Source organism: Temnothorax longispinosus, chromosome 8, assembly GCF_030848805.1.
Source record: "Temnothorax longispinosus isolate EJ_2023e chromosome 8, Tlon_JGU_v1, whole genome shotgun sequence".
NCBI lineage: Eukaryota > Metazoa > Arthropoda > Insecta > Hymenoptera > Formicidae > Temnothorax > Temnothorax longispinosus.
In genome coordinates, this window is record NC_092365.1 from 20,351,977 (window position 1) to 20,365,423 (window position 13,447).

The 13,447-nt window shown below is 39.3% G+C and overlaps 2 protein-coding genes across 4 annotated transcripts in view; both read right to left on the reverse strand.

Moving 5' to 3' along the window:
• Nucleotides 1–5,120, reverse strand: part of LOC139817527 (zwei Ig domain protein zig-8) — a 129,284-nt gene extending 124,164 nt beyond the window's left edge. The window contains exon 1 of the mRNA XM_071785694.1: nucleotides 4,515–5,120. The gene's annotated coding sequence lies outside the window, so the exon portion shown is untranslated. The remainder of the gene's footprint in view (nucleotides 1–4,514) is intronic.
• Nucleotides 5,121–5,306: 186 nt separating this feature from the next.
• Nucleotides 5,307–13,173, reverse strand: LOC139817523 (ubiquitin-conjugating enzyme E2 Q2). Of its 3 annotated transcripts, XR_011733253.1 has the most exons (7): nucleotides 12,825–13,173; nucleotides 11,364–11,711; nucleotides 11,106–11,265; nucleotides 10,315–10,466; nucleotides 9,886–10,183; nucleotides 9,719–9,815; nucleotides 5,307–6,149 (listed from the first exon to the last, which is right to left on the reverse strand). XR_011733253.1 is itself a non-coding variant. In XM_071785685.1 (6 exons), exons 1-6 carry the CDS (start codon nucleotides 12,984–12,986, stop codon nucleotides 9,784–9,786), a joined length of 1,152 nt encoding a protein of 383 aa, XP_071641786.1. In that variant the 5' UTR covers nucleotides 12,987–13,172; the 3' UTR covers nucleotides 5,307–9,783. The 3 variants fall into 3 exon arrangements, 2 of the variants coding, with proteins under 2 accessions (XP_071641786.1, XP_071641787.1); XM_071785685.1 differs by having other exon boundaries at nucleotides 5,307–9,815; nucleotides 12,825–13,172; XM_071785686.1 differs by lacking the exon at nucleotides 12,825–13,173 and adding an exon at nucleotides 11,778–12,612 and having other exon boundaries at nucleotides 5,307–9,815.
• Between the last annotated feature and the right edge of the window lie 274 nt (nucleotides 13,174–13,447).

The following is a 13,447-nucleotide window of genomic DNA, read 5'->3' on the forward strand; positions in this document are numbered from 1 at the left end:
GGAATGGTCGCACGCTGGACTCCAACGGGGGGGAAACGTAGCCTGTTTAATTAGCGAGCAAATTAAATGCCGGGACAGCCACATCCTACATGGGCCCGCGCAATTAGAGGTATTATAAATTAATTATAACACCGTGACGCAGTCAGTTTTGTGGGATTCAATCTCGGAATGGGCTTGGCACCGGCGAGCGGAATGAACGCCAAACTTATCTCATTGCCGACCGCTTACGATGCGTTTTGTTATTTCATTTTGGACGTTAGAGACGTATCTTCAATTACACGTTGAATCGAGCGGTATAAAATTGGCTTGGCAGTACATACGGAGAAGAGGTCCAAATCGAGGTTCTAAAAAAAGAAAAATGTAAAAAAACGAAATCGGCAGACGATAGTTAAAGGTTCCTTTTCCACAGCAATTAAGAAACTTTCGAAATACCAGACTTATCTGATTATCGTTCTATATAAGACTTGAATTGCGGAAAATAACTCGTTATATTACATCATAATATCGTGACGATTACATCGTCGCCTTTGAATCCCGCCCTGCAATCCCGAGAACAGCTTTTCCTTGTAATCGGTTAAGTGCGATTTGTAGCCTTAACGGGGCGCACGATCGGGGGTCGACTACGTAAATGGCGTAGAACGGGGGGGTGTAACGTCTAAGATTCCCCCGGGGAGTGTCACGAATTGCCAAGCGCGGAGCTTAGAAGTCTCGGGCAGAATAGAAACCGATTAAGCGAAACAACCGACTGACAGCACCTGTTGATACTTCGCCTAGCTCGTGGCGAAGGTACCAGACTAACAGATACGCGCGGCCGGGCATCCGTGTAGATGTAAGTTCTCCAACGTGTGTACACTTGTTTGCGCACCCGTGGCTGATGTCCGATGTCCTTGCGGTTCCGCAAGGCGAAGATGCCGCCTTGGACGGAAACGAGAATCGGTACAGAGGGTATCAACTCGAGGATCGACGCGTCGGCGACTGAGAGATCCAATTTTGGGCAAACCCGCGCTAAATTGAATCGGGCCAAGACCCTGTTAATATTCGAGTTACGAGCGCTATTACCCTTTGTTCGTGATTCAGCGCGTTACGCTCTTATTACCCGCGTTTAAACACGCATCGCACAGCACGCATCCGTAAACTGTTTACGAACGGTCGGATGTATACGGCCGTCTTCCGACCCTTTCTCTGGCTAGAGAGTCGCGCGCCCTTTCATTACGCGTTACCTTTATCTTTACACGAGTCTTGAACAACAGACGCGTTTGATGCAGGGAGCGTTATTTTTTTATCAAAGGCCGAAAACAGTTTCTTCCTTATCAAAAATATCGGAGAATCAACAGTGAGTTACATGCAAAGAAGAATAAGCTTAATGGGTTTCGAGTTTCGCGATGTTGGCAAATAAATAATAAAATCTTCCTCCTATTTGTGTAATCCTATTCATTTTCAAACAGGTCTCGTCTCGATGGAATCTTAACTTGATGCTTACTCACAGAGACATTCAGTGTTCAAAACTTGAGACTTCGAGATCCCTCTGTGCATCGTCGAGCTAATTAATTTCGCATAAAGCAATTCACGGTGAATTAATTCAAGCAATTATAGAAGCTGCGATCAGAGATAACCGAAAATTTTCGTTCTCTCTTTAGGGAATTGGAGCGGAGGAAATTAGCTCGATCGCGCGAGCTACTTGAGCGTATCGCGTATTCGTGCATATGCGAATCTTTCGGCATGCAACGTTCTATCCATAACAACGTAACGTCATAAACAACAACGCGCGATCACGTATATATAACAGGCAATACTGTTGAACCTTGTCGAAACGGAATTTCGCCGAACTTGACTACTAATTACGTGAGCTAAATGCAATTCACTTTTGAAATCCCCTTTGTGCAATCATGACGAGTGCACACGGGATATTTTTCTCGATAGGTTATGGAACCCAGTAATATCAATGTTTCATTAATTAAAATATTATATGTATATATATTATTCATAAAAGATATTCTCCCGATATCAATGTTACATGAATATCCATTATGATACAGAATTCAGTTTACAAGAATAAAATTTTTTATTATAATTTTAATATATTTTTACACGCTTCTATATGTATGTATATATTGTATATATGTATATACAAGAAAAAGATTTGCGAGAAAACTTTATGTTCTGAATCTGACTTTTCCTTTAGCTCTACGGCCAATCAGTCTAATCCCGATTAACACGAGTTTTACGTAAGTTAATTTTATACAAGTATATTGGAGCCTGAAAGACCTCTTATCGGTCTTTTGATTAAATAATTAATTAAAGAGAGGAAAGACCGTCCGATCAACCTGTTTTATAATACTGTTTTTGACGTTAGTTGGCTAAATAAAGCACTAGCTGTAAAAACTGGGAGATAAGAGAGATTCGAAAGCAGCACGATGCTTTCTGTAAACAGGCTTTGCGCGAATGTCGTAAAAATTCGATAGCCAGAACGAAATCCTATTTTCGCGCTACTTTCTTTCCCCTCAAGCACCGGAAAAATGGAACGTTCTATTTCTACAAATATTTCTGGTATTATCAATTGTGTAGTCGCGCGTTTGCGTGGATAAAACTAGATCCGGACGAAGCGAACGAGCACGGATGAACAGCTTGCTTCAGTGGATGCGAACAAATGGCATTCAATCGTTTGCATAATTGCCAAAATCAATATAGAACCTTTTGATTGGTTGGCTCAGTGGAAAAGTTCTAAGCATCGATTGTTATGAATGGTCATGATTAATCGCAATGTAATCAAATGCGAACATCGCGGATTCGCACTCCGTTCACTTGATCTGGACCCAGTCGTAAAGCGTAAAACGACAATCGATTTTACTTCGTATAATAAATATAGAAAATTCACGCATTACTCATCCTAGGTGTATCAAATGATAATTGATTACGATTAGAATTATGATTATGATTATCTCGAACGAACATGATTACCTCATAATAATTACAAAAATTGTTTGATAGTCAGGCTTGCGTTTCGATGTTCACCAGCCAGTACTGAAAATCTATAGTTTACGTCACGTACACTATAGATTTTCAGCACGGCAGTGAATATCGAAACGTAGCCTTAGGCGTCAATTATAAAAGACATTGTCAAAATGCATTCGTTATTGTAGAAAAATGTTTTAAGTTTTAATCGAGCAATTTCTTTACGTGAAAATTATTTCATTATTCTATCATCATTAAATTATCACGATCATATTATAAATTATTAAATTACCATAATTATTATAAATCCATCTCTCTCATTATGTCATTAAAATTGATTAAAATATTTTCACTAATCCATCTTATCCAAATAAAATCTTTGATAAAATCAAGACTAATAAATTATTAAGATTATAGAAAAAATTGATAAAATAACTAAAGAAATAAATCGTTCAATAAATTTTTCATTTATTATACATACACGAGATTTATCTGGAAAATTCCCTAACTTTTGAAATAGCGCACCAACGCTGTAAGTTGTGTGGGAGTCTCTTTTTTTATTATAAAAAATATAAAGACCTGATTTCTTTAAGCATTACATAGTAATCTACAAACAGCAATGTATTTACGTGATCGTACTATCATAATCTATATATATATATATATGCATAAGGAAATGGTTTGGTCCATATACACGTGCATAAAAAAATTGATCAATCTATTTCCTTATGCATATATGCTCATGCACTTGTGCAAGTTTGTCTGGATAGACCCTAACGCCTTACAATACGGCTGAAACACAGAGCCCTTTAGTATATAAGCCAAATACTCTATTGATTGGAAAGCTCCATAGGCCAAAATTGATTGTCAACGCTGAATATCTATAGTATACGTTACGTGTATTGTAGATTCCCAACACTGGCAGTGAATTTTGAAACACGGCTTTAGTGAGACGCAGCTTGTGCTAAGCTCCAGCGGCAAGATCTGCAAACCTCATAGTGAAATCTATACCAGTTACTTCCGGTTAGTCATTTTGTGTTTTATTTGATTTTGTGACCATGTGCTCCGCGCGCGATTTTTATGTTGATTGAAACGAGTGATTTTCACGAGCAACGAATTTATGTGAAGTGCATTAATTAAAGGCCATCATTTTGAGTCAATCGATTCGATTAAAGAAAATTTGCCTGCGTAATATTCAATTCGCGAAGGAGCGTTCCAAGAATGTTTCAAAACATGGAAGAAACACCAGCAGAGAGCAGCGCCGTGATCGTATCATGCCGAATGAAGGGGCGGTACTCCGAAGGCGATAAGGCTGAATAGCTCTTACAATTAGATGAGCCGGGAGACTTCCTATTTGAAAAGTTCAGGCGCGTTTCCCAGACAGACCTCGTATATATAATTACTCGTGAAATCAATAAATTAATAAAATAGATCTCTGCGAAAGATGAAGAATTTAAATCGCTTCGTAAAACACGCTCAATCAATAATCCCGATTGCGCTCTTAATTAATCGCAAGTAAATGGCGCACGCCGCGCCGAGTCGAAAAAACGAACGTAACTTACCGATCGCCATACCCGCCATATCCGCTATTTCCGCCAGTTTTAATCCGACGCATCTGACGTGAATCGTGATGCTTCGACGGCCACCGTGAATCACTTATCAAACACAATGCTCGCTCGATGGTCGCGAACGCCGATATTATAGAAAAACGCGAGAACGGCGAGTCGGCGAGATTGAAACTTCCGTCGTCCCTTCGACGTTCGAAACGTCACGTCGCGTCGCGACACTCGCGACCCGAACGCGGCACAAAACGTGACGATAATTCTTTCACCGGCGTGCTTACGTTACTTCTTTTTAAATCAGCGATTTTTCGACGGATGTACGTACTTGATTATCGCGGCGAGGCGACGCGTAACCCTCCGACGATCTGCCACTCGCGAAGGTCGTGACGAATATGACGACATTACTGTCGTGTCGCGGATCTTCGCGCGTAGTGCGTACTGAACGTAGCGCCGAGTCTTCTATCGATGACCTCGATCGATTTGATCTCCAGATTTCACGCCGCGGGGCGCGGATCTCCACGCGTACTGAACGTAGCTCCGAGTCTTAAATTTCAAAAGTTTCGCGCATCTCATTTATGCGCCATGATTCGAATCGTATATATTCCACTATTTACCTTCGTCGGTACGTGGTATCTTATTTCACAATTTACTAGCGTTCTTTATTATATATTGAAAATTAAATTGGAAATCATCGGAGACGGTATACGGCGCGATAATTTAATCATTCGTCATATCCTGACAATGTATCTGTAAATATAAAAAGGGCGCACGTGTGTATGTATATGTACACAATTCAAATAAGTTTTTTTTATTAAAATCTTTATTTTTTGTGTTTCGTAGCGTTCTCCTAAACAATAATTAACGTAACTTAACGTGAAATTGTGGTGTAAGAGAGAAAGAAAGAGAGAGAGAGAGAGAGAGAGAGAGAGAGGAGGAAAGAGAGAGAAAGTATAATGCTCGATATATTAGAATTATGGAAACTTTCACTCAAATCAGTAATGGTACGATATACAAGTGGAGCAGATTTAAGATACGTAGAGTACTCTTAAGATTATAGATATTGACAATAAGACGACGCGACCGATTAACAAAAATTAATCGATCTCTCGGTTGACCAATGAGTTAATTACGCAAATAGGTACGCAGACAGAGTAGAGACATAAGTTAACTTATGGGTTTAGACTCGGGGATCGTCATCGCGTCTACGTCGAGAAAAGAAACGACACCCAAGATAACGTTTGCGGAAAAGGTGGAGAGGACGATTTGCGACCAGAACTAAAAATAAAGAAAATTCTAATCGCGATTTCTCTCGACGCGTACGACACACACATACACACACTGCTTCAATCCGGAAGTCTATACCCTCGTCAGAAAATGTTATAATATGAGAGTTAAGTTATATCATATACTTAACACGATACACAAAGTCGTTACATCCCGAGTATCAAATGGATACGATCAAATACCACGGTTCAAGCGAAACGCAGATTATAACTTGTCGTTCTGTCTTGATAAGAATGCGGATCTGTAACCAGGTACACGTGGATGTAATAATTTCCATAAGTATGCTTGTATCATGTTTTTACAGTCGCTTCAGTTCACTTATTTATGTTCCGCGTGAACCGGGTGCTCTCCCTTTAAACAAAAAGAAATAATTTGTCATTACATCAATCAATTATTCGCATTTACTTAACGCATAATAAACATATCCACGTCATTAGCGAAACGTGAAAAGTTGGAACAAATGAGTTGGTTTGGAAGAGACTTTAGACGACTATTTTTGCCACAAATACATCTCGGAATGGGATATGTATATCCACCTTCCCAATTGGCACTTAATGCCTTCGTACGAAAATCTCAAGAATCACAATTTCATAATTCATGTTTCCATATTCACAAGTACGTAGAAAGTCCCCCATTCGACGCGGATAAATTGCTCGAGTATCTTTTATTCTCATGCTCGCGAATCTCCAACCATCGCGTAAAAGACACACTTTACAAATGTAACGTGGAAGAAAAGTATGTTCAAGTTCTACTTTTATTCAGTCTTCAAATAGAAAGATTACCCTCGAATACATAACAAAAATTTGACAACTACATTACCACACACAATCTAAAGATTTGAGAAATGCATCCCGGAGTCATGTAATAACCGACTAATTCAAAACTTCCACTTGTCCTTTAGGCTCACATTCTCTCGTCAAAAAAGTTTAATCCGGAACGAATCCCGAGTACGTTCCGCGCGGAATTATTATCTTATCTTAGTACGCACCTCTCGTCAATCGTGTAGTTATCTCGTTTATTAAATGTAATTAATTCGAACTAATCGCGTGCGACATGTCAAACCTTACATCGAGACTCTGAGATTTCTGAAATCGTCACGAATATTCGGCGAGGGCCGAATGTCGAATGTCGTGTTAAGAAAACGAAGAGTCTTAATGATATTTGTAGCAAAAATACACATGTCACGTTGCTCCCTGCGATCATACGCAATTATTACATTAAAAAAAAATAAAACTTAACAGACGACACGAAGTTTTGGCAAAGAACATAACGTTTAACGACGTCGAACAACCAGTACTCAGTGTCAAACGGGTGGCGGCTGTACAAATCGTGAGTACCCGTTGACAACGAGCTCGATGATCGCACACCTATACTTAAGAATCTATTTATTTATATGACGATACTGCTCATATGACGATTTGCTCACAAACGAGTTTAACTGTACCGCGAACGAAACCTAGTGACCCACGCTACTCGATCCAGTTATACCGATAATCATGTGTACTGATACATCGTACATGCGTTATTGCCAATAACATATGTACTGCTCCATCTCCATACGATTAATAGGCGTTCAGGTATATTCATTCATTCTAACGAAAGCAAACACGATAATTACGCAGCCACGTTACCCTAACATAATATTATAAAAAAAGTAATACGTCTGAAATAAAAATCCCTGAAGTATAACAGTTATGGACCGTCATAATTGGTTGTTTCGATTGACGATATTTACAACGAAAATGACAGATTTCCTCGACTCTTATGAAAATAATATGACTACTCTTAATCGATATATAATCATAAATGTTCACGTTTGACGTGTTTGCAAATGAACATGATGGTCGCAGAAACTACGCGTTCGAAATTACGTAGGAAGATGAAGCATAAGGAACAGAATGCGTATGTATATATGTGTATGTGGTATATGCATGTATGGCTGCGTTCGAAAACTTCACTCGGGTGTACACCAGCGTCGTTCTGTCCTTGTTCAACTTTTAGTAAATAACAAAGATAGAATGACACGGTGTGCACCCAAGTAAAGTTTTCGAACGCAGTCTATGAATCCAAGACGTGTGTATCTATGTATGTATGTACGAAACAAACTGCATTATAAATGCTTAGAAGTGCGATACAAATCTGAAGATTATCAATTAACGTAATTTTTCAATTTCAGCAACTCAACTTCAATGCCGTGTTGGAAATATCCATTTACCGATAACAGATATACAATTTTTGTGAAAAAGGGATATACCTTTACAGGTATAATTGATAGCAAAAATTAGATTCACTAAAGTTACAAACATTACTATATTGTTACATTTAATTCTAATGGACAAATTCGCTTTAGAAGTGCGTACGTAACACTTTGGCCATTTACCGCTTACACGAACAATAGTCGATTGTTACCGAGTGCGTGTAAATCGCTTGAAAAAATTACCTCTCGTGATTACTAGAACTCTAACATTTGCATGGAACTCACGCAGTTCTTCGAAAACAAATTTGCACATAAGAATTAATTCCATATGAATAAATGTTTAGCTCGCGCATCTCTTATTAAAAAAATTATATCTTGCATATACAATATATGATTTTACATCTTATAGATTGTGTCATAGAGAAAATAATGGAGAATAGATTTTAGAATGGATTTGTAGATGAAACACACAACCAAAACTTTTGAGCTTCTACTGCATTTATGCCCTCCGATAAAGACTCTAAAGAGTATTTGCGTTATATACATCTATACAATTCCTATATTCGATTGAATATTACACACAACGGGATATACATATATATTATTGAACGCTATAAGCCGTTTGTCTCGATAATATTGCAAAGAAAAAAGACCAACATATAAACTTTTGTAATATTTACTATTTTAAAAACGAAAATATGTTACTACAGCATCTATATATTCGCATCTGACTCTCACTCTTACGTTCTATGCAAAAAGATAAACATCCATATTAATTATTGCATCGTATACAATACAAATATTGTAAGATCTACGTTTCATCTAATCCAATAACGCTACGAAATATACTATTCGCCGAATGTAAAAAAATATCGCTTCTCGTGTCAAAAATCTGACTTGATTAATATTGATATAGACAAAATTAGTTTTACAAAACATATTTAATTGCAAGTCTGAAAAGCTTGCAGAGACTTTTGTAACTTCTATGATCGTACTCTCTAGAGCCTCCCGATAGTAAAACTATACTTTTATATTCTATTTAGCCGTTTTCTTTGCACATAATTTTTTTTTAAGAAATGTTTTGGTTGTGTGTACTCACGTAATTTTTGGATAGCATTTACGAGATGCCTGGCAAAGGATTTCAAGAATATAAGTAATATACATTTTTCTTCAAGAGATGCATTTTCACTACCATTATTTTTACTTGTTTACGGCATATACAGCAAAGAAATATAGCCTTGTCATTGAAATACACAGAACATAATTTATAGAAAATAAGGAAAGTGATAAAATAATAAAAGGAAAAATTTTAAAATTTGTCCAGTAATATATTGATCTAAAACGTCGACCATAATCTCCTCCCGTGAAAGAGACAGGAAGCACGATTGCGCAATTTTTCAGAATAGTTACACTGTTTCGCACGTACAACATATGTATCTTCAAGGAGTACATAAAATTACTATATTACAATATAGTAATAACTGGGATTCTCGAAACATAAGAATCAATTTCAAGCGAAATGATACCTTACATTTATCGATACAATTCGCGATCTAACTACTAATGACAGAAAAAAATATGGATACGTAACCAAGGTGTACGGCAGCCTTTTTAGCCATCAAAGGAATTATATGTTAGATTAATTCAGTATCTTAAGTTACCTAGTTACTGCTGTGTTTGTGTATCAAATCATTATCATAACAATTACTTGTTGGGCACACACCGAATTAAAGTCTCAGCTGTAAGCATGTATCATATCTTCGGTATTTTTCCGCAATCCGGTCTTCATTAGCCATCCTCTTTTGGAGGTGTAAACCAACCTGTCAAAATATTTTTTGAGCGATGTAATAATTAACGAATTAACATAGTATAAAACAAGTGAATTCTCACCATTCTTTTCATGTATTTGTACAAGAGACTTGAATGACTGTTGGGCACGTGCCAAACTGTATTGGCCTTGTCCACCACACACTTTGCCAGCGCCACCTGATCCTTGGAACTGTATACGCGCTTTCCCCTTCACTAACGTCGCTGAAATCTGCATTATAACAGCTTCTACCGTGTACGCCGAACTCCATCCCTGTTTTGTGAGAAGTTCCATGCAAATGGCACCTCCCACGAGAACGTATCCACCAGATATGATAGGATGTACGACTCTTACAAATGGAGGTTCGAATGGGTAAGTTTCCTACGATAATAAAAATTTAGAATAAAATATCTGAAAGAAAATTTAGATAAAATTGCTAAAAATTGCAAATTAATAAATACATCTTATTATAAAGCTTAAATCTTAAGTTTAATTATATACAAATAAGTTACCTTGAAAAGCATATTGAGAAGAATACTGTCTTTGCCCTCTTTCTCTTTCAAAAGAATGAGATCGCTATGAAGTGGTGAATCGGGATCTACACACATCAATCTGATATTCCATTCATACAAACTGTCATTTACTAGTTCTATGCTATACATTCCTGAAAAAAAAATCAAATACATGTAAGATATTTCGAAATTCTTTTGACAAGTTTCTGAAGTAAATTTTTTTAACTCATAATAAACAAAAAAGTTTATATAAACTCATAAACTAAACCGAAAATTCATAGAATAAAAATTGTCATTGAAATATTAGATTCGACAACAAAATTTTGAACTGACAATATCTGACTAATATCAAGAGTGCGATCCACTTGGCGCTCCAACCGCTCTTGGAAACATTTCATCCTTGTTGTATATCAAACGTTAAACAAAAAAAATAATGCTCTGAAGCATTTGAAGCATCTAGTGGATCGCACAAGTCATAGTTCACAAAATATGTTCCGATTAAATACAAACAGTGACATATCAGATCATGAACTGCCATATTCTTTCAAAAGTCCAATAGAAATTTCACAACAAATAATTTCACAATTAAAAATATATTGACAAAGCATCTAATTCATTTTTAATTGTAACTAGATATATAAAGAACTCAAAATTGTCTATAGTCAATCAGGTAGAGGATATTTCTCATGAACTGTCTCATGTGACGTAATGTTGTTCAAACTGTATATATATGATGCACGTATAATAATCAATAAAATTTGGCCTGATTGTAGTCACAAACTTAAACATACCCTTTTTAAAGCTGTCACTTCGGTATATATCACGCAGCTCCTTCATGAGTCTGTCAGTGGCTTGTACACTTCCACAAACAGATCCTTTTAAATAATCTTGTCTCTGATTCTGTCTCAACCTTTCCAATGTCGCGAGGTGTTCCAAGTCCATTTCTTCGCTCTGTATCATTAAAGATTGAGATCAATTAGACAAAGATTAACGACAGCGGTAACTAAAGTAATAGTAAAAACCAATCGTGCAACTTTCTCTCTTTTTACCTTATTCTTAGAATTAGCGTCTCCTTCGTCCATATCCAGATGAAGGTCTTCTTCAGTCTCGCTCTCTTCATCCTCGTCGATATCGTCTAGGTCCTCGGCGTCCATCCTCTGCGCCACAGCTTCGTTCGATCCTCCTAAACGTAAGGGATCCAAGGCGGTTCTCAGCCTTTCGACGTCCGGTGGCTCCGGTAACGAGTGTAGTCTGCATAACTCCTTCAGCAGGATACCAACTTGGTTGATTACATGGTTGTCGCGGCCGGTCGTGTTACTTAAAATTTGTACAGCGTTCGTAACACTAGTCTCCTCGGATTCGGCGAACCAGACGGGTGGCGTTGAAGGATAGGTTTCCTACGTAAACACCATTAATATTGATGCAGCGTTATGGATGGGACGAACAAAAATCAATTCATATACCTTAACGCGCGCGGGACAACATAAGCGGTTCAATTGCACCGAGACCGTATTGTAAGAATTGTAGAAACCCCCGGGAGAGAGAGTGTTGTAAAACGAAAGATAACAAACTTTCAACACAGAGAACCGTACCTCATACACGACACGCAAGCGCACACGTTGTATGTACATTTAAACACGCACGCAAGAAAAACACCGAAAAAAAAAATAAAACTCGCACACACCGACATCCGTCGCGTAATCGGTCAATGATGCTGAAATACCCACGCTGTAATCGTACGACAGGCAAATATATGCGCGTTGCAAAAGGATCGCGCTCGATTGCGACGTTCGTTACTCATGCTGACATCGCGGACACGTATGTATGTACACAGACAGAAAACGCGGCACCGTTGCGCCTCGACGTTACGAGAAAGAGAGAAAAAAAGACCGCGCCGTCGATTGAATTGCGTTTCCTAAACGCGGAACGTCACGAGGCGCGAGATCTTCTTTGTCCCCGGGTGCTCTTCTCTCCTCTACCTTTGTCTCTGACATGCGGTGTAAGGCAAAAAAAAAAACAATGCCCGCGAGATCCCGGAACGGTGGATACTCCCCGCGCGAGGGGACGGGCATCGACTCTCGTTCGATCCGCGCCGTTAATCCGCCGTCGGAGTCCTCACGGAGGAGAATAGAGCGAGGAAAAAAATCGATCGCACGGCGTGGCGAGACGATCGAGAACGGGAGACGTGAGGGATATCAGGTAATCGAGCGATCTCGGCGGCGAGGATCCCGTTCCGCGGCACCACCAAACAAACGTCGGAGTGTCGTCGTCTCCTTTGTCCGTCCGTCCGTCCGGCCGAAACGGGGATGAACGGATGAACGAGACGAGGACCGAAGCGGCGAAACGAAACGAACGTGTACCGTATATACGGTATATACTCAACGCACTCCACTCGTTCACTCACAGAAGATAGATGCCTAACGATCGTCCTAAGAGCGGCACAATCGGAGATATCCCCCCCCCCCCGGTCCCTTCTTTGCCATGTAACGCGCGTGTGTTGCTGCACTTACTGTGATATTGGCGTGTATTTCGTACTTCTTCCCATTTTTACCGACGAATCTGCAGCTGAGCTCGTCCACGCTCGCAGACATTATCTGAAACCTCTCATGGCTCTTGGGGAAGACGGATTCGAGCGTTTTGATTTCCTGCTTGAGGGTGTTCAGACAAGCCATTTGCGGTGCGACGTACGGGCGGAGCGGCGCGTATACGGCGTACGGCGGGCACAGTCGGCGGCTTTTTACCCCGTCCGAACGAGACACGGACGAAATAACCGTGGTGACAGAGACAAGATGATTCCGATGACTACCCGAACAAAATGGCGACCGCGACCAGCCGCCTCGGCCGCACTCGTGCGGGCTCGTTGCACTTCGCCGCCGACGCGGCGCCATCTCGCCGACGTCGGTCGAAACGTCCCCAGGGTGACGTACTTCCGGCGCGAGTGCAGCTGTGGTTACAAGTTACGGGCCATTGCGCGCGCGTGACGTGTTTAAAAATGCTTCAAGTTTTATATTTAATGTTTATATTACAAAAGTGAACAAAAACTAAAAATCGATGTTTTCTTTGTTGTAAAACAATTCGGCGTTTCAATGAGTTCTATAAAGAACAATAAAAGTTGGCAAGAAATCGCTACGGC